We start from the raw sequence: 22,221 nt of genomic DNA, 5'->3' as shown, positions 1-22,221 counted from the left end.
TCGATTTGCTACAGGAGGCCTTTGTTCACCCCCCGGAGCCGTGTGAGACACTTTTTTAATGGATGGGCGCTTTTTATTTCACTTCTTTTAGACTGGAGCACTGCAACACCCGCTGACTGCAATGATAGAGCTTGGAATAGCCAGGACAATTTTTTATATAACTCCGACTGGATTCGTCTGAAAGAAGAAAGTCATATACACCTAGGATGGCAATGGAGTAAATCACAGCCTAATTTTCATTTTTGGGTGAACTAACCCTTTAGTTGTATTGAATGTGCACTTGTAGTGTACTTCAAATCTTAAAAGTATAAGAATGTATATATGTATAAGTGTACTTAAAGAGAGTTCACATTCATATTGAATATGTTTCTTAACGCACTTAAATACATGAATGTGCAAATTGTAACAATGTCAATTAAAGGTTTAACTTCAAAGTACAAAGTTGTGCTGTCAAGAAATACACTTATTTTGATGTGTTCACTAACATACTAAAGCACATGTAAAGTACTGGATTATAATTTTAACTGTAGTGTATAACTTTTTATGACATTTAACGTTAATATATTTTAAATGTAATAAATTGCATCTTCATTATTACAAATGTGTAATTACAAATATATTTAAATACATGAAATACAAGTTTCAATAGAAATTGAATGTAAAGTGCCCCTATTATGTCATTTCGAATTTTGCCTTTCATGCAGTGTGTAATGTAGCTGTATATGAATGTAAACGATCTGCAAAGTTGTAAAGCCGAAAGTGCACGATAAATGAAGTTATTGCCACCCAAAAGAAAGAATCGACTTTGAACGGCATAAACAAGTCGTCAGTAATTAATTCAAATCCGACATCTGAATGTACGCCGTAGACTAATCACAACAGACTGGGCCATCTGACCAATCAGAGCAGAGTAGGCTCACAGAAAGGAGGGGTTTAGAGAGACTGAATCTTAGAACTGCTTCGAACGAATCGTTTGAGAATCGTTAGGAAATGAGGAGGTGAAATTACATGCATATTTTGAGAAAACAAAAGCATTGTTTGACCTTGCATGCATGTAATCCTATTGTAGGAAACTCCCAAAACAATATTAGGAACCTTAAAAATGGCATAATAGGGGCACTTTAAAAGAATATTTTAATTTACAATAAATGTTTGTCAGTGAATTCAGCAGTACATTTTTGGTACTTTATTTTGTTAGTGTAATGTAGTTATAACCTTTATATGTTCAAATTCAGCATATTTTATCTAACTTTCTTTTTTTTTTTCTAGCAAGACCGGGCCTCAAGGTAAGCTGCTTTATTCCTTGTCTAAAAGCATTATTTAATTTGCTTCTGTTTACTGGTAAATAAATGCATAAAACCTGGTATGATCAACACTTACTTGATGATTGATGTTATAAGCAGGTCGGACTCTAGTGGTGTGGAGTCTCCGTCAGACAGACTGTCAGCTCGGACCAGCACATACACACGCAGAGAGAACAGACTCGCCTCTCTGAGCAAAACAGAGGACGACTCGGCCAGCAAGGACTATAAGAAGGTCAGGATAACTTTGATTAATAAAACACTCATTGCACATTCATTATATTAGATATTATCCCTCAATCCTCAGATACTATACCCAGAGACAAGGGTGTTTTATGACATGGACAATGCATATATGCAAACCTAGTAACATCAAAATACACTAGTATATATCTGAATTCCAATGTGTTTATCCAGTGCAGACCATTAGCAGTCGTCTGTTGACCAGCGACAGGAAAGCAGCTCCCAGTGGAGATGCTAAATTAGTCCAATGAATTCTACCCCTGTTTGTTTGACTTTATCAGCTGTATGAGGATGCACTGACTGAGAATGAGAAGCTGAAGTCTCGACTGGAGGACGGCAAACAGGAGCTCACCAAAATCCGCTCACAGCTTGACAGAGTCACACAGGTGAGAGGACAATCCCAGTAGATGAGGAGAGAGATTTTCTGTGGCCTGAATCATCACCATCATCCCGCCAAGAGGAGGGACCTGTATTAAAAACAATAGCACAGCCCAGCTCTCTGAATCCAATCAGGCTCCCAAAGGTCTGGCTTTTGGTGTAGCTCACAGCATCTGTAAGGAATTATAATCTGTGAAAAGCCAATAATATATCTAGATACTGGTCCAGCAGTAATTGCTTATTAAAACATTCAGCTTATTATGTTTTTGCATATTTTGCTTTGAATATCGCTTTACAGTTTTGTTTCTATGTACATTTATTCTCTTTTGCTCATTAATCTTTCCGTGAATGTTTTTCAGAGGCAGGACAGAATATCAGAGAGGTCCACTGTATTTGAATCAGAAAAAAGGGTATATGTTATCATTATATAATCATTATTGACACTTTCTGAGAAATTTCAGTGTTTCTCTTCAATGTTGGCTATGATCTTGAAGTGATATTCATCCTCATAGTAGCCCAATAACCCATGTTTACAATTTAATTTAATTTAATTTAATTTAATTTAATTTAATTTAATTTAATTTAATTTAATTAATAAATCTGGATAAATATAAAAAATATGAATTATTTAAAAGATATAAATATAAAAATGTATCATATAAAAAAATGTATTCAAACAATTATTTTTGTTTTATAGATTATTTAAAAAAATCGTAATGGTATTTTTATTTTTTTTCATGTGCTTGTAGGAAAAAGAAGTATTGGAGAAGAGGGTTTCGGACATGGAAGAAGAATTAAAGGTAAAAAAAGAATGTTTATTAAATGTGGTTTTGCCGTGTTATTCTGAACCTGAGTTGGGGAGACTTTTGAAAGCATGTTCAAAGATGCTAACTAGGGCAGTTTGTTTGAATGAATTCTTGAAAAGGTTAGATCACTAATAATTTTTAACAGCTAGTGTAACTACCATGCCTGTTTTGACCCATGTTAGCCAATCTCAGACGCCACAATGCTTGCTACTAGCCCACACCAAAGTCATGGCCACTACTCTTGGCTCTGTAGCATCTCACAGCTGCAGCAGTACACGATGACCTAGTTCCAGCTACGCCAGGGCCGGACTGAATCCAGCACAGAGACACGGCACGGCTTTTGTTCAGCATTCCAGCTTCAGAATACCATGGAGGGAATAAAATACACTCTTAAAAAATAAGGGTTCCAAGAGTGGGTTTTCACAACGATTCCATAGAAGAACCATTTTGGTTTCCCAAGGAACCTTTTAGTGGACAGTTGAACCAAAAATGAAAATTTGCTGTTAATTTACCTATATTCTCAGACCATTCAATTTTTTTCTTCAGTAGAACTGTAATAAGATTTTTTAGCTGAAACCGTGGTCCTTGGTGATTCATAAAATGCAAGTTAATGGCTACCGTCACTTTGAGAGGCAAAAAAAGCATATCAGGCAACACAAAATTAATACCCATGGCTCCTGACGATATATATTGAGAAATGAAAACCATCAGTCTGTGAAAGAAACCAAACATTATTTACAAGATTATTACCTGTAATCCAGAGCCTCAGGCAAACGGTCTAGAGTGATGTCCGGTTCACGAACGAATCATTCTTTTGAACTGGTTCTTTTTAGTGAACTATAAACCAGTTCACCAAATCGGATTGAAGCCTCTGAAACAGTTTGCGGCTCGAGCAGCACAGATCTACAAGTTACTCAATCAAATCTCACTGTCTGATGTCCCTGGCAGTCACTCCGACTTGAAATATGATATATGATTATATGATGCTGGTTTTTGCCAACTCCAGTTACTCCAACAGTCACTGAACTGAAAAAAAAAAAAAACAGTTCCGACTTGGACCTCTCTGTAAAAAGGTGAGTTGATTAAATGACTTTATATGCATGTAAAACATCCATGTTTCATATCATTATTGGGGGCTTTAATAATATAATTGCGTTATGTAAACAAACTGGTGAATCAGTTTTTTGAACCAGTTAATTGAAACAAACTGTCCAAAAGAACCAGTTTGCACAAAATAATCCAATTTCCCTCTTTGTCTGAGGCTCTGGGTTACAGGCAATAATGTTGTAAATAATGTTCAGTTTCTTGCTCAGTCCGATTGTTTCGCTTCATAAGATCTCAATATATCGTCAAGAGCCATGGGTATTAATTTTATGTTGATTGATATGCTTTTTTTGACTCTCAAAGCGACAGTAGCCATTGACTTGCATTTTATGAATCATTAAGCACCACTCAAAATCTTCTTTACTGCTCTACTCAAGAAAAAAAAGTCACTTAATCTTAGATGGCCTGAAGAACCTTTTAAAAATCTAAAGAACCTTTGTCCACTATAAAGAACCTATTTTGCAATGTTCCATAAATGTTAAAGATTTATGATGGAACCATCAATACCATTAAATAAACTCTTTTTAATACTGTTTATTTAAGAAGCTTTTCAAACACTGATTGGCAGGTCTGACAGACTCTCACTTCATCGAGCTTAAGACCATGAGAAATGAGGTGCACTTGTGTTTGTTTGATCAGTGATGTCACTGTTGCCCCAGCAGACGCCCTCAGTGAGGTTTCGCTATCAGCCCTGAGTTCATCCTCAGCTGGACTGGGTGAAAGAAGGGCAGATGGTGAGTGGTTTTGTCCCACGCGTGGTTGCCTGCTCACACACACCAAAACACACCCATTACAACACGGTGTGGGTCATGTAGATCACTCTTAGTCACAGATTTGTATCCATACTCTCTTTTTTTCTGTGATGCTCTCAAAATAGCAATGATCCAAATGGCTGAGTCAAACGTAATCTTGATTATAAATGCTGTGTTTATATCGTGATTACTAGATGACCCAGGACGTCCTACTCTGAGCTGTTCATGTCCTCAGACTTGGAATTATGCGTCTCTGTGGCAACACTATTAACGCCAAAATTAATCTGTGTAATTTGAGTAGTCAGTAAACAAAATCACAATGGAGTGCTGCAGGGATGACATATTTTTGTAGGCCAAAACCTGGAATTGAGTTTGAATTTTAACACTTTTGGTTCCATCGTTCCAAAGTCAATGGGTTTTTTAAAATAGGTTTTTGATTAAATGCCTGAAATAAGTTCTGTGGTTCACACAAGCTCTAGATATTTTCACGTTTCATTCTGCGACATCAAATGTGTCAGAAATCCCCCCAAAATTTGTATACTAACAAGTGGCTAAATGGGACTGCTGGTGATTGTATTTAGATTTCAAAATTCATAAATGATGAATAAAATGTGTAAGAATCATAAAACTCCTAAAATAACCCAAAAAGCCAAAGCCAGAGGAAAAATCGTATTGCTTGTCAGGGAAATCAGGGTGATACGAACTTATCTGTTTGTGTAAAAATATGCCATCACTACAGCACCCTATGCAACAGTTGTTATGCAAATGCCTTATTAACGAACTTATAGTTTGTTTAGAAGGACATTAGAAGCAACATGCTAACTGCACACTCTTTTGTGCTCAATCTATTTATAGCACACCTTTTAAGAACTTTAAGTGTCAGTTTAGAATTATTATAGGTTAGGATTATAATTTTTCAATAATATTACAGCACACTGTGAATGTATATTAGCCCTTTTTTAAGCATTTGGGATCAACTGGACCCAGAAATGGTGACGTGCAACATCAGACTTAACAAGTGGACTGAAAACAGCTGTTAGCAAGTCATGTCTTGCTATGTTGAGTGTGTCAAATGGATTTTTTTCTGAAAGATGTTGCTTTAGGTTAGATAGCAGGCTATGCTGCATAGGCTACTAGTAATGGAATTCTACTGAGTAAGGAATGGCTCAGCAGAAAGAGCCAAGAGCCGTTTGTCCTCAACACCATTTAGAAGCCATGTTGTGACAAATTGAGTCATTACTTGAAGCAAAACAGCACTTGTGCTGGCTGATAAGACATGCCAACCTCTGTGTGTCAAAGCAGTACGTCATTTCATAGTTAACCATTCAGATATCTGGCTGCAGATGCTCTTTGTAGAGACATAACAATGAATCATGAAAGAGCTATGAACAGATGCTGGATGCCTCGCAGTTCTCTGTTGGTTTTTCATGCATTGGAGAAACTCAGTGGCCTGGTCCCAGATCCCTAAGCTGTGAAACCACGTTTGGAAAGGGTGTCAAACCTCAGGGTTTCTCCACATGCTGGTTCAGGAAGTTTCTGAGGTTGGCCACTCATTAATCTCCTCACTGCACAGTGCAAGGTTTTTATGCAAGAAAATAGTGGTGATTTCTACTTTTTAAAAGTCCTCCAATAATTAAAAACTTGATTTGATTTTAAGTAAGTGGTCAAGGAGATGTTTGCAGGCTTGTCCTCCTTATCCTTTTTTGTGAATGACTATAGTTGCATGCGCTGTGTGTCAGTGAGTTTATCCAACATTTGATTTATGTTCTCACCTGATTGTCCTTGCATGCTTATATTTCTATTCCCATTCTAAAGTCAACATAAAATAAGCACTTTACTTTTGTAATGTGACATTTACGAGTAAAACAAGATTCATATTATAATTATGTAAATACTTATATTTACAGTTAAATGTGGCCATATAAAGGGGTTTTGCCAGGGTTGTAAGCCATCCAGAATTAACCTGATAAAGTTTGGGCTAACAGTTCAAGTGCCTGTAAAAAGGGGTCCATAAAAAAAGACTGGTACAGTACAAACAGTTGAAAATTCGAATATCTTTAGTCTATTACATCTAGTATAAAACCTATAAGTTATCTTTAGCCATTTTCTATGGTGATTGAGAAATGGCACAGCAAATTGGCCTGAATGAATAATAAGTGGATCTGCGTATTGTGTATTGTCTTAAATTCAAGTGTTCATAAAAAAAGATTGGTACAGTCAAAACTGTTCAATTTAGATTTTGTAAGGCCATTTTGACTTGTATGAAGCACTTGCGTTAACTTTAACACGCTCTCTACTGTGGTTGAGCCACGAAATGGGCTGATGGTGAAATAGGATTCCTCATATGTATTGCTCCATATGGGAAATTTAAGTGATTATAAAAACAAGATTAGCACAGTAAAAGTGTTGAAAACTTGGAATTTTCTAGACTGTTAGAAAATGCATGATGCCAGTATGTTAGATTTACTGCACAACTGAAGAGGGCAGAGAAAGGCTGGCTCAAACTGATTGGCTGAATGTAGTAGTAATTACTGTATGCAAAGTTCGTGTGTCCATGAACTATATCCTTGGATGTCCTTAGACCACTGGACACTTTAATAAACCATTTTGTCAGATTTAATGCACCCCTTTCAGGTGGTAGAGAAATTCTCACTTGGCATATTCAACTTTAACAGAGCTTAATTCAAGCAGAACCAAAGATGTGGACAATTGAAGGAAGCGTTGCATTATATAAATGGGAGATTCTTGCATCAATGAGTAGCTGAACAGATAAGTAGCTGAATTTAACCTTATGATTGTAGTTAGTTTAAGGGATAGTTCAGCCAAACAATGAACTTCCAAACCTGTAGGCATTTCTTTCTTCTTCAGAACTCAACAAAGATATGTGGAAGATTGGTAATCAAACTGTTTTGGTTCCCATTTACTTCTATTGTATTTATTTATTTTTGTCCATATAATGGAAGTCAATTGGAACTGGAACTGTTTGGTTACCAACATTCTGGGCCACCGTAACATTTGGATGAACAATTATAAAACACTTTTCTCGTGAATAATGTGCAAAGATGAATTAGAAACACAATAAGAATGTGTAAAAATAAAGTTCAATTTCATGTTGACTTTGTTTTAACTAACTCAGACACACTAATGCTGTTCATTTTTGTTCCCAAACCCTCTCTAATGTTCTTTCACTCTCGCCATCATGATTTCGGGCCTCTCTGTATCTCCAGACCTTTCCCGCTCTGGCTCGACTACAGGCTCTCCGCAGAGGGAACGCGCGCCTCCTACAGGAGAATCAAGCCATGCTGCGCTCCCTCGCTTGCCTCACTCAGACGGCCTCTCTACCCGAGACGGACGATCTCTAGTACCCCTCTCTATCTCTCTCTGTCCTTTCCTCCTTCCTGTTCTCCGCTGCACCCTGTAGTCCTCCCCCTCTGTCCCACTGCTGCTCACCTCTCAGGCAGGTCTCTCAGTTTCATCCTTTTGTTTTGCATTGGGAAAGCTTTTTCGCCCCTTCTTTCTTTCTCCCCGTTTCTCTCCTGGGTCTGGGGAAGGGCAACCCCTCACATTCCTCCTGCAGGTGGCAGCTTTGAAGATATTTATAGATCTTCCAATCCAGTGACCAAAGGTCTCTATACTCCAGCAAAGTCCAAATCAAATCACAGCCTCTGTATTGTCACATTCTAGTCTCTGTCAACACATCTACTCACTGGTTATAAATGACATTACAGACTATTGGATGCCTGTATTACACGGATAGCAATAAAAAATAAACATAAAAATAATTGTAAAAATGAAACTAAAATAGAATACTGATATAGTATGTAACTCGCTGGCTATAAATTACATTACAGACTATTGGATGTTTATGTTACAAACAGATAACAATAAACAAAGATACAAATAATTTAAAAATGAAAAAAAAAAAATCATACATTTACAAAATATGGGTTAATTATTATTGAAAATATTAGGTTATGTTTTTGATAAAATATAGATAGTATTTTCTCAAGTCATTTAATACAATTCAGCAGTTGATTTTACAATGAATAATGATTTTAATTGTTGGATTTAGTTGAGGGTCAAGACCACTGACAGGCCAAAATCTTTAATGCAGTTTACATGCCATGTAAATCTTATGCTAGATAATGATTTATCTTACATATCTCTAATAGTTTTCTCTTTTTTGTGCCTTTATTGCTTAAAGATGTAGCAGGACATCAATTTGTATCCTACTCATATTCAGAAAGCCAGAACTGTCCACGTTGCTGTGAGCCTCTGTGTGTGTGTGCTGGTTATTTCTAAAAGGGAGCACAAAAAAAGCTTTGTTGTTGTATCCAATGGTTGGACAGATGTGATATGAAGTCATGAGTGGCTGGGTTTGCACTTCTGTTAAAGCTTTTGTAGTTCTGGCAATGCTTTTTTACTGGAGTAGGAGGAGGTGAACCTCTCTATGCATGAGTACACATTCATATGCCACTGCCAGCTGCCATTCCTTTAGAAAGGTGAATTTGAAAATCATATTCTGTGGTGTTATGGTCTAGCAATATTTGCATGCTTTAATACATATATTTCTCCAATAAAAATGATTTACACCCAAAGAAATTAATCTGTGGTCTAGAAGAACTATTTTAATATATGGTGCATTGCCATCTCATGATTTTGACGCCACATGACCACTAAATATTTAAGTTAATAATCAAAAGCATTCTTCTCTCTCATTCTCACCTTTAATTAATCTCAGGTTTTGACAGAACTCAAGTCTGATAACCAGCGGCTGAAAGATGAGAATGGAGCCTTAATCAGAGTCATCAGCAAACTTTCCAAGTGAGGACGACCGGTTGGAGGGGAGGAGAAACACTGAACAGAGAGACACCAAATCTGAGAACTTCACATTCACTTCAAACTGACCATTGTCATGCTGGGTAATGGTTTGTGTAGGCCCTTGCTCTTGGTGCATCAGCTCCAGGGTTAAAGAGATTGGCTCACCAAAAAAAAAAAAACTGTCATAATTTACTCGCTCATGTCATTACAAACCGGTACGGCTTTCTCTCTTCTGTGGAACACAAAAGAAGATATTTTGAGAAATGTATCAGTCTTTTTTGTTCACACAATATAAGTCAGTGGTCACCAAAACGGTTTGGTTACCAAAATGCTTCAAAATATTTTATTTTGTGTTCCACAGAAGAAAGTAGGTATCAACTCTCTTACAAAATAAGGTGGTAGCTGGATTTACATCATTTCTAGCTGGTTTAGGTGGTTGACTGACAGGACTGAGTTTATCCATCATAATTGACCTGGTTAGAGCTGATCATCCATTTCGCTGGTGAAGGCCTGGCTGAGTTGGTTAACAGTGTTAGTTAACGGGTTTCACCACCTTAACCTGAGTTGACCTGGTTTTGTAGTAGGGTACTCCAATAACACTCTAGGAACAGTGTTGGTGTTTCTCCCACAGAAACATCCAATCAATTGAATGTTTTCTCACCGTTAGCCATTTCTAAACTCTAAATGTTTCAGGATCAGTGTAGAAGATGATTGAATCCCTGCTGAAAACAACAGAAAATGTCCATGCTGGCCCAGGCTGGTTTAAAAGTCCTAAAGATAAAGGTTCTTTATTGGCATTGATGACAAAGAACCGTTAAAATCCATGGAACCTTTCCATTTCACAAAAGTTTCTTAAAAATGTTTTGCACACTAAGGAAAAATCATTTCGTTTTAGAACAGTTCTAAAATAAAATGTAAAGGTACTTTAAGCGTGAAAACCCCTTTTTGGAACCAGATTGCCGATGTGGAACCAGCATAAAGATTCTCTTGACCAGCAAAAATGAGTTTGTGAGGCTGGTCAACTAGGTTTCTGATGAAGCTGGCTGACTAGAAGACTCTTGCTTGTAAAGAAGCTCCTTGTGGGAACACCAGCACGCTATGGATAAGCTAAGCAGCCAAACCACAACGTTGGTCACCAACTGTTCTGGTCTTTTCAGCAGGGAAAATCTGAACAAACTGCCATTCCTTTAAATAGTATTTGATCATCAATCCAATCGAATTATCCAGAAGCGGTCAGTTGGTCTAATATGGTCCAGTATGCTCTTCAGAAGCTCTGCCAGAACATTCTAAAAGGAATGTTCCCACCGAGAGATGATGTCACGCTCCACATATCAACCCATTTGTCCTGTTTACCTTTACAATTGTAGTGTTTATATATGAACTGATGGGCTGAAGAATGGATACGTGGAACCATTGAATGTGTGTTATATTTATTTGATCGTAATTACTAGTATCTATATGGATAAAACAGAAACACATCACACATAATATGCCATTTCAGATGCTTTTCATTGTCCACAGTTTTTAACCTGTAATCTTGAACCAATGCTCACAGCACTTTGTTTATGATTGTGTTTGTTGTTTGCCTGAGTATTAAAAACACACTGTAAAACACAGATAATGTAGTCAAGTGCCTTTTTAGGTGCCGTGCTGCCCCCTGCCTGCCTGCACGATCATCACAGCATTATCCCAGGTTCCACCATTTTCATTTTGCACTTCACTGAAATGTATTTCCTGCCTTTAGTGTTCTTATGTGCTTCTGAACAATTTATTTTTAATTCATGTGTAATGCCAGACATGTTTAAGTTCCATCAAGTAGCCATTTTTTTATCAGACCTACAAAATACTTTAAAAAGTTAATTTTATTTGAACTAAAGTTTATTTTCCAAGTATATATTTTTTTGTACTAAATATACTAACATCAGTAGAATAGCAGTATACTTGTACATGTACTATTTCAATACTTGAGAGTAAAATAATGAGTAAATTGGGAGTAAATTAGTGTAATGTAGTGCAGTAACTGTACACAACAACACTACAAGTGAACTTGAACATACTGTTAGTTTACTAGTTATATAATTCCAACCCAGTTTTTTTTCTTGGAGAACACACTAAAGAATACTCCCAGTAAACTACTAGTTTAATAGTTTTCATACTACAAGTAAATGGCATAATATACAGCATATAGTTATATATTCATTTCAGTTAAAGAAGACTCGCTGCATAAAAACTATTAAACTAGTAGTTTACTGAGAGTATATTTCAATGTGTACTTTCATAAACTGTCGACTAGAACTACACTCTAAATAATGCTGGGTTAAATACAACCCAGTGCTGGGTAAAATAGGGACAAGATCTTCCAATCCAGTGACCAAAGGTCTCTATACTCCAGCAAAGTCCAAATCAAATCACAGCCTCTGTATTGTCACATTCTAGTCTCTGTCAACACATCTACTCACTGGTTATAAATGACATTACAGACTATTGGATGCCTGTATTACACGGATAGCAATAAAAAATAAACATAAAAATAATTGTAAAAATGAAACTAAAATAGAATACTGATATAGTATGTAACTCGCTGGCTATAAATTACATTACAGACTATTGGATGTTTATGTTACAAACAGATAACAATAAACAAAGATACAAATAATTTAAAAATGAAAAAAAAAAAATCATACATTTACAAAATATGGGTTAATTATTATTGAAAATATTAGGTTATGTTTTTGATAAAATATAGATAGTATTTTCTCAAGTCATTTAATACAATTCAGCAGTTGATTTTACAATGAATAATGATTTTAATTGTTGGATTTAGTTGAGGGTCAAGACCACTGACAGGCCAAAATCTTTAATGCAGTTTACATGCCATGTAAATCTTATGCTAGATAATGATTTATCTTACATATCTCTAATAGTTTTCTCTTTTTTGTGCCTTTATTGCTTAAAGATGTAGCAGGACATCAATTTGTATCCTACTCATATTCAGAAAGCCAGAACTGTCCACGTTGCTGTGAGCCTCTGTGTGTGTGTGCTGGTTATTTCTAAAAGGGAGCACAAAAAAAGCTTTGTTGTTGTATCCAATGGTTGGACAGATGTGATATGAAGTCATGAGTGGCTGGGTTTGCACTTCTGTTAAAGCTTTTGTAGTTCTGGCAATGCTTTTTTACTGGAGTAGGAGGAGGTGAACCTCTCTATGCATGAGTACACATTCATATGCCACTGCCAGCTGCCATTCCTTTAGAAAGGTGAATTTGAAAATCATATTCTGTGGTGTTATGGTCTAGCAATATTTGCATGCTTTAATACATATATTTCTCCAATAAAAATGATTTACACCCAAAGAAATTAATCTGTGGTCTAGAAGAACTATTTTAATATATGGTGCATTGCCATCTCATGATTTTGACGCCACATGACCACTAAATATTTAAGTTAATAATCAAAAGCATTCTTCTCTCTCATTCTCACCTTTAATTAATCTCAGGTTTTGACAGAACTCAAGTCTGATAACCAGCGGCTGAAAGATGAGAATGGAGCCTTAATCAGAGTCATCAGCAAACTTTCCAAGTGAGGACGACCGGTTGGAGGGGAGGAGAAACACTGAACAGAGAGACACCAAATCTGAGAACTTCACATTCACTTCAAACTGACCATTGTCATGCTGGGTAATGGTTTGTGTAGGCCCTTGCTCTTGGTGCATCAGCTCCAGGGTTAAAGAGATTGGCTCACCAAAAAAAAAAAAACTGTCATAATTTACTCGCTCATGTCATTACAAACCGGTACGGCTTTCTCTCTTCTGTGGAACACAAAAGAAGATATTTTGAGAAATGTATCAGTCTTTTTTGTTCACACAATATAAGTCAGTGGTCACCAAAACGGTTTGGTTACCAAAATGCTTCAAAATATTTTATTTTGTGTTCCACAGAAGAAAGTAGGTATCAACTCTCTTACAAAATAAGGTGGTAGCTGGATTTACATCATTTCTAGCTGGTTTAGGTGGTTGACTGACAGGACTGAGTTTATCCATCATAATTGACCTGGTTAGAGCTGATCATCCATTTCGCTGGTGAAGGCCTGGCTGAGTTGGTTAACAGTGTTAGTTAACGGGTTTCACCACCTTAACCTGAGTTGACCTGGTTTTGTAGTAGGGTACTCCAATAACACTCTAGGAACAGTGTTGGTGTTTCTCCCACAGAAACATCCAATCAATTGAATGTTTTCTCACCGTTAGCCATTTCTAAACTCTAAATGTTTCAGGATCAGTGTAGAAGATGATTGAATCCCTGCTGAAAACAACAGAAAATGTCCATGCTGGCCCAGGCTGGTTTAAAAGTCCTAAAGATAAAGGTTCTTTATTGGCATTGATGACAAAGAACCGTTAAAATCCATGGAACCTTTCCATTTCACAAAAGTTTCTTAAAAATGTTTTGCACACTAAGGAAAAATCATTTCGTTTTAGAACAGTTCTAAAATAAAATGTAAAGGTACTTTAAGCGTGAAAACCCCTTTTTGGAACCAGATTGCCGATGTGGAACCAGCATAAAGATTCTCTTGACCAGCAAAAATGAGTTTGTGAGGCTGGTCAACTAGGTTTCTGATGAAGCTGGCTGACTAGAAGACTCTTGCTTGTAAAGAAGCTCCTTGTGGGAACACCAGCACGCTATGGATAAGCTAAGCAGCCAAACCACAACGTTGGTCACCAACTGTTCTGGTCTTTTCAGCAGGGAAAATCTGAACAAACTGCCATTCCTTTAAATAGTATTTGATCATCAATCCAATCGAATTATCCAGAAGCGGTCAGTTGGTCTAATATGGTCCAGTATGCTCTTCAGAAGCTCTGCCAGAACATTCTAAAAGGAATGTTCCCACCGAGAGATGATGTCACGCTCCACATATCAACCCATTTGTCCTGTTTACCTTTACAATTGTAGTGTTTATATATGAACTGATGGGCTGAAGAATGGATACGTGGAACCATTGAATGTGTGTTATATTTATTTGATCGTAATTACTAGTATCTATATGGATAAAACAGAAACACATCACACATAATATGCCATTTCAGATGCTTTTCATTGTCCACAGTTTTTAACCTGTAATCTTGAACCAATGCTCACAGCACTTTGTTTATGATTGTGTTTGTTGTTTGCCTGAGTATTAAAAACACACTGTAAAACACAGATAATGTAGTCAAGTGCCTTTTTAGGTGCCGTGTTGCCCCCTGCCTGCCTGCACGATCATCACAGCATTATCCCAGGTTCCACCATTTTCATTTTGCACTTCTATTTCCTGCCTTTCCTGCCTTTAGTGTTCTTATGTGCTTCTGAACAATTTATTTTTAATTCATGTGTAATGTTTAAGTTCTTTAAGTTCCATCAAGTAGCCATTTTTTTATCAGACCTACAAAATACTTTAAAAAGTTAATTTTATTTGAACTAAAGTTTATTTTCCAAGTATATATTTTTTTGTACTAAATATACTAACATCAGTAGAATAGCAGTATACTTGTACATGTACTATTTCAATACTTGAGAGTAAAATAATGAGTAAATTGGGAGTAAATTAGTGTAATGTAGTGCAGTAACTGTACACAACAACACTACAAGTGAACTTGAACATACTGTTAGTTTACTAGTTATATAATTCCAACCCAGTTTTTTTTCTTGGAGAACACACTAAAGAATACTCCCAGTAAACTACTAGTTTAATAGTTTTCATACTACAAGTAAATGGCATAATATACAGCATATAGTTATATATTCATTTCAGTTAAAGAAGACTCGCTGCATAAAAACTATTAAACTAGTAGTTTACTGAGAGTATATTTCAATGTGTACTTTCATAAACTGTCGACTAGAACTACACTCTAAATAATGCTGGGTTAAATACAACCCAGTGCTGGGTAAAATAGGGACAAACCCAGCAATTGGGTCAAAACAACCCAATTGCTGGGTTTGTCCCTATTTTACCCAGCATTTTTTAGAGTGTAGTAAACCAAACGTACACAAAGTTTATTAGTACAGCAGCAATACTAAAGAAGCACTTAGAAACTAGTTGTGTACTCAGTTTACTACTGCTACACTTAAAGTACACTTTCTAAAACTAAAAAGGGGCGAATTTAGTCCCAAGAGGTTTGAAATTAATTTAAATCGTACACATACGAGTAAACTACAAGTACATAGATAATAGTATACTTACTACATTAAGTATACTTGGAAAATACAAGGGTTTTTCTAGTCACTCTTACCACCTTTTATTAAATATCTGCTTCTGAAACCACAAAACAAGGCTTACACCTTCAGAGTTGTAATTGTGGGTCAAACATAAAGCAAGCAAACAGAAGGAATTCAGTGTTAACATAATAACAGCACGATCAGAGTTAAGTGTAATTAAAAGGCCTTTATTTTCTCATTTGTTTCAGTACAGAGCTGGTAACACACATGGTAAATCTGTAGAGCTATTTGGTTCCCTTGACGTCTTTACAAGGATTGCTGATGCTCATGTACTGTCCACTAGGGGGTTGTGGGAGGAGTCTGTGAGCAACGTTTTCTCAAAGTGTCCCATCAAGGGCTAAAGCATGCGATTGATCCACACTAGGCACGACAATACAGACATGAACACGCACACGAGAACACCGAAACAGGTACAAACATAGCCTGAGGGACAAACCCTCACAATCTCCCACCGACTAAAAGAACAGATCACCACCAAGAGAAAAAGAGAGCATTTTACAACTCTAGATAAGCAGAATGAAAAGTGCAAGAGAAGAATCAAACAAAAGAGACACAGTGGCAGACTTTTGATTCTTTTATCCCCAGATTACGCCAAAGCAGACATGAAGGCATTGGCTAGCATTCAAAAAAATATGAAACCGTCTCTGTTATGGGCGTTAGAGCAGTCTCTCGTTGATTTGTATGACATAAAACAGTCACCGAGAGTTACAAAGACAAGCGAGCTGGTTTTGTAAGCAGATTTGTACATGGAGAGCAACTTAAAGACTGAATCCATCAGCGTTTTTTAAACTGCTCCCAAATATTTTGATATTATATTCCCAAATTATTTAATTGCTTTTAAGTAACAACTCCGTGGTTTACAATCAGGAATGTTTCAAACAAATGTTCATTGTGCACGCTGCCATACAGGCAGAATGGCAGTGCTTGAGCAACTCACAACAAAGAATTATCATTTATTAAAGGGCCTATGCATTATTATTAAGGTCACACGCATTCACACTCAAACCTCAAGCAATGCTGATTGAAATTACTTGGATAAGCTGAATTTCTGCACAATTCTGTTCAATTTTCTTGTTCGAATACTTTTTAGGTATCCTATATCGAATTTTGGATTGTGAATTATTATTAAAATGGTTAAAACAAACAACTTTTCATAGTTATACAACCATTTTAATTGCCCTTTGCCCAAAAAAATGCATGTGTGTACATATATAGTGGAATGGCAACAACTATGACCACGTGTATATGTTCATACAGACATCCCTAGCACACTTTGTGTTAAATCAAGGCGCTTACAAAACCCAATACATACTGAAATCATCATAAAATCAATTAAAAAACCATTGAAAAGACACATTATTAACAGAAAGACTGACTAATTCAAGTTAAACTGCCAATAATGCTTAATTTAGCACATCTTAGGAAACAGTGTGGCCCCGTAGCTTCACAAACTATATGGAATGTCGAGGAGATTAATCGGCCTATGAAAAGAGGAGACGTTTTAGGATCATCTATATAGCTGAGCTCCAAAGATTCTTATGGCTTTATCTTATTCACACTCGCACACAAAAACTTATTGGCTAGTTAAACGCGGTGTTTATGTAAAAGATTCATAAATAAAAGTTTGTTAGAAAACAATGGGGACTCCAAGTTTTCTATAACACGATTGACAATATTGTGCTCCGGCAATTTTGTTGCCAAGGTAGAAATCAGTTGGTCCGAAAAAAATCACGTAAGAATGACAAAGTCAGATAAAATGGCAGTAAACGTGACTTCTCTCATTAGCACTGACAGTGAAAAAAATGATAATAAAGTGTAATTTTTTTCATAATGATCGGTTGTGGGTGGTGGGAATATTCACTTGGAGCCCCCGCTGGAAGTTTTGACTTCCCACAAACATATTCTGACAAAGAGACATACAAATAGTACTCTGAAAAATAAATGCAAATAAATAATTTTAAATAAATAAATAAATGAATACATAAACATTTTGTTCCTTAACAATATTAGTAGACGGCAAGCATGCGGCTACATTTTCATTCTATATTAGTTCACACAAAGCACTTAACATACAGTATTTGCTCATGATGTCCAGGCATGGATTGAATCTGAAAATGAACATTAGTCTAGTATACTTCATATTCTCTCCAATACCCACTCACAGAAAATAAATACATATTTGATTTGATTAGAAAATATACACAGTATCTTATCTCCTTCCGTTTTGTTATTGAAATGACAAAGAACACCTACTTAGGTACACAATATTTTTATATTTTTTTTTTGCTTCATCTCTGAAACATGCGCATCTTTTTGTCTTGTAACATGCAGTATCATAAAGTAGGAACTATGCATATATAGGTCAAACCACACGCCTATGGGTTTGGGGAGGGGGTGTTAGTTGCAAGTTGCGTTTTTTTTGTGAAAGTTCTTCAAAATGAGGGACATATTTATGTAAGAGACTAAACCTAAGAGTAAACAAAGACAGCGATTCCTAAAACGAGGTTTCGATACGATACTAGCGGAAAAAGAAAAGCACGATGTCATATAAACAAATGATAAATAATCACACATTCATTAGACATGAAAATGTCAAACTGCACTGTGAATGTGGATGGAAATACCTGCTATTCCACAATCAAACATCAGAGTTATTGCAACTGAACACAGCCTGTCAGAAGAGCTGCTTCTCTTTTATCCAGGGAATCTCATACGGGAGACGTCACTGAAGCAACTTTTAAATTAGGATTTTGGCGCAATCTTCAGATATTTGTAGGTTTGAATGACACAAAATGGCTTCAATTTGATTATATTTAAGAATGAAACTAGGAGAAAATATAAGATAATTAGCCCCACCACTAACCGCATCTCATGGCAGAGGGAGATATTTAAAACTTTGAAACTTAAATGGAACGTTTATCCAAAACTGAAAATTCCGTTATCGTTTACTTTCGTTTGACTTTCCTTCTTCTGTGGAACACAAAAGAAGACATTTTGAAAAATGTTTCTTTTCATACAATGAAAGTCAATGGAGTCCAATCTAGCTTTGGACCCCATTGACTTTAACTGAATGGACGAAAACAAAAGAGTCTTTAAAATATCTTTGAAAGTGAAAGTGGCGTGACCAAGTATGGTGACCCATACTTGGAATTAGTGCTCTGCATTCACTCCCCCCACCTACAATCCCTTCTGGTACAAGACTCGAACCCGCAACCTTTGGGTTACGAGTCCGACTCTCTAACCATTAGGCCATGACTTTCTTCTTGTGTACACAGAAGAAGAAAAAAAGTCACACAGGTTTGGAATGACATGAGGGTGAGTAAATGATGACAGAATTTTCAGTTTTGGGTGATCCATTGCAAATTTCTGCTCCTCACACAAAGCTATTATGAGATTTCAGAGGATGGGTAGAATTAAGTACTTTTATTGTGCTTTTGACAGAAAACCATACAGGTTTCAAATTTTACGATGACAGACTTTTCATTATAAAACGGAGAGTTCCGGTCCTTGATTCTGATTGGTTGAGCCGCGTTCGAAGCTGTTGTAAATTACACTACAAACATACACCTTTGTTTACTTCAGTGTGTTGCTCGGCAACCACTTTGTTGGAACCACAACTGTTTCTGAGGAACTACATTGTTTGGTGGAAGAATACTGTTTTTATTTATATCATGACACTTTATTTGCTCTGTTTTATTCTGTGAAACCTTACTACGTACAGTATATGGAATGACCGTTTTATAAAAGCAATAAGCCCCGTGAAGCCGTGGTTTACAGTGAATTTACAACAGCTAAGGGGGTTTTAGGCACTCCGCTTCGTGTCGTAACAATGCCCCTTAGCTGTTATAAATTCACTGTAAACCACAGCTTCTTGGGGCTTATTGCTTTATTTTAACCCTAAAAGCAATTGGATAAATTACTATTCATTGTGGCAGTAGAGTGATGTTGCATGTTGTTTGAATACATTACAACAGAGATATGTTAGTGAAAAATGAAAAAAGCCGCTAAAGTGACGTTTCCTTATGAGAATGAATTGGTTTTTATTGGGTTACAGCTTGTACACAACAAAGTCTCCCTCAAATCCACTCTTGGCTCTTTACATGAAATTTTTGGCCTGGTTTATAAGTCTATACTCAATAAATTATGCTTCAAAAAAGTCTTGATCAAATTCAGGCTTTTGAATTTGCTTAATTTCCCAACTATTTAATGACTGAACAAATATCACAAGATACCATCATTGCCAAAAGAGTTCCTACAGGCAATATGAGGATAAAACGCACAGAGATTTAGTTCTGTCGGTCTTAAGCAAAATGATATTCTGAGATTCACATCCTCACACAATGACTCATACTGTAAGCAAATGATACAAGCTCCCTTTTTAAACAAATGCAAACTCTGACAATTCGAATGAAGAATGCGGCATCACTAAAGCAAGTATTGAGATTGATAGAGCAACATGTACAGAATGCAATTCCAGTAGTGCAAATAAGTTCAGCGGTTTGGTAAGATGTGCAATAAATACACACATAACAGTGCCTTCTATCAGCTCTTCTCGTGAAACCATAAGAACGTCTGGTTGAAACCATGAATAAAACACGAAAACAAAAAGTCATGGAAGTTCTCAAAGGAATAGTTCACTCATGTTTTTTGAAACCTGTATGACATTCTTTCTTTCTTCCATAGAGGACAAAAGGAGAACTTTTGAAGAATGTTCACGTTGCTCTTTTCCACACATTGAAAGTCAATGGTGACCAAGTCTGTCAAGCAAGATTTTTGTAAAATTTTGTGAATAATAACCTGAATTTCAGTCTGTCAGATCGTCAGAAGACTTGGAATTTAAGTCAGCGATTCACTTCCACTCTATGGAAGAGACCAGCGTGAACATTCTTTGAAACATCTCCTTTTGTGTTCCACTGCCGTAAGAAAGAAAAGTGAGTAAATGATGACTTAATTTTTATTTTTTGATGAACTATTCCTTTAATGAGAAGGTTCAGAACATCAAAAATGTACAAAAACTGCAGGTAACAATAAAAGCAAGTTCAAAACGAAGCATTGACTAAAACAAAAACACACCTTCATTTAAAGTGCTTAGGCAGAATACATTTACTACAAGAAATCAAAGCAAAGAAACGATTACACCGATGCTAACAGGAAGACGTCCCTGGCAGCTAAGAATTGCTTATTTCATGATGTTTCAAGGCTTGTCTCCTTTTTGTCAGGGTTTGTTAGGATGTTGGGCAGTGGAAGAAGCCAGCTGACAGCTGGAACTGAAGAATGGAAGAAGAGGTTGTTTTGCAGGCAGTGTAATCGACACCTGAAAGATTCCTTCTGGCTGGATAGGATCATCGAGTCCAACTATCTCTCCAATCCCCTTTTTTTTCCACAATTCACAATGATAAACAATTCTTCTCTGTCCTTTCAGACTCAACAAAAGTAACAGAACTGATTTCATCTAGATGATCAGAGAATCTAGAAGGAATGTGTTAAATTAGGCAGTGTTTTCTATCCCTGGTCCCCGATTTGGGTGTGAATGTGAGCTTACATCTCTTCTGTGAATAAACCTCAAGGATATACAAACCTATGAGCTCGGCTTGACTTCAAGAACATCTGTGGAAAGAGTCTCTCTCATTAGACCCTGATCCACTATCTCATTTCAGCTGTTGATGAGACCAAATGGTCTTCTTTAATACCTCTAGTCTGGTGGCCCATGGCTGTAACTCAGTGCTGATTGGGTAAGATGACATGGTGTGCATGTTGAAAAGTGAAAGAAAGGAAGGGGGGAGGTAAAGGAGAGAGGGAGGGAAGGAAGAAGAACAGGATTACTTCTTGGCAGTGAGGGCTGCTAATGTAGCATCCACCTCCTCCTCGGGTTTGAGTGGATGCCACTGAGCGATGGGCCTGCGTGGGTTCGCCTGCATGTCGGACCAGTGACGGAGCTCAGTGCCCTGCGCTCTGCTGCCCACCCAGATCTTCCCGATGGCGTCGTTCTTGCCGATCTTATCGTAGTCTAGCACCGTGATCACAGCTTGTATTTTCTAGGAAGGAACAGATATTGCGCTTAAAGTTTGAAGGAGCACGAAAAGGTGAGCTCTTGTGTTGAGATGTGTAGAGCGTACCTCCATCTGGTCCTGTGGGATCTCAAAGCTGAAAGACTCGTTGTAGTACGGGTTGAGTGTGTTCTTCTTCACAGTCGTCTTCTTCTTCTTCAGCCGCTTGCCGTTCTGCAGAAGATGAATCTTCACGTAGGGATCTGTAGAGGTTTACCAGCACAGGAAGTCATGCATTTATATGCTGTATATGTATACGTTTCAGTTGGCATCTTATGTATTTTGTATAAATAACTTTTGATTTGTGACTAGAGACCTTAAGGTTTTCCTCAAAGGAATGAGCTCTACCTTGAAGACTTCAATAAAGTTCTAGCATATCCCAGATAATCCAGTGTTGATATTGTAAAACTAAAACTATTTAAAATCATATTCATTAAATGAAATAAAACTGAAGTTGAAGTACTAAAACTACCAAAACAAAAACTGAAAAAATAAAGCATAGATAAATAAATAGACACACACACACA

General features: G+C 36.8%; 2 protein-coding genes across 10 annotated transcripts in view; one reads left to right on the top strand and one right to left on the bottom strand.

The window, feature by feature from the left end:
* ppp1r12b (protein phosphatase 1, regulatory subunit 12B) overlaps nt 1-9,625 on the top strand; it is a 28,386-nt gene extending 18,761 nt beyond the window's left edge. Inside the window, exons 2-8 of one of the 6 annotated variants that reach the window (XM_016466732.1) lie at nt 1,270-1,286; nt 1,401-1,536; nt 1,826-1,930; nt 2,282-2,332; nt 2,672-2,722; nt 4,495-4,566; nt 9,326-9,392. In XM_016466732.1, the coding sequence (XP_016322218.1) occupies nt 1,270-1,286; nt 1,401-1,536; nt 1,826-1,930; nt 2,282-2,332; nt 2,672-2,722; nt 4,495-4,527 (393 nt within the window). In that variant the 3' untranslated portion in view covers nt 4,528-4,566; nt 9,326-9,392. Of the gene's footprint in view, nt 1-1,269; nt 1,287-1,400; nt 1,537-1,825; nt 1,931-2,281; nt 2,333-2,671; nt 2,723-4,494; nt 5,154-7,811; nt 8,411-9,325 lie in introns of those variants that run through there. The other 5 variants (XM_016466743.1, XM_016466717.1, XM_016466711.1 and 2 more) reach the window with 5 other exon arrangements.
* An 11,204-nt stretch (nt 9,626-20,829) lies between these two features.
* LOC107673174 (synaptotagmin-2-like) overlaps nt 20,830-22,221 on the bottom strand; it is an 88,258-nt gene continuing 86,866 nt past the window's right edge. For all 4 annotated transcript variants that reach the window (XM_016466681.1, XM_016466689.1, XM_016466674.1 and 1 more), the window contains exons 8-9: nt 21,764-21,897; nt 20,830-21,682 (exon numbers count right to left, since the gene is read on the bottom strand). In XM_016466681.1, the coding sequence (XP_016322167.1) occupies nt 21,467-21,682; nt 21,764-21,897 (350 nt within the window). In that variant the 3' untranslated portion in view covers nt 20,830-21,466. The remainder of the gene's footprint in view (nt 21,683-21,763; nt 21,898-22,221) is intronic.

Source organism: Sinocyclocheilus anshuiensis, unplaced genomic scaffold (assembly GCF_001515605.1).
Source record: "Sinocyclocheilus anshuiensis isolate Anshui unplaced genomic scaffold, SAMN03320099.WGS_v1.1 scaffold453, whole genome shotgun sequence".
Classification (NCBI taxonomy): Eukaryota; Metazoa; Chordata; class Actinopteri; order Cypriniformes; family Cyprinidae; genus Sinocyclocheilus; species Sinocyclocheilus anshuiensis.
Note: the sequence above shows the minus strand (reverse complement) of the source record. Positions and strands in the feature narration are given on the sequence as shown.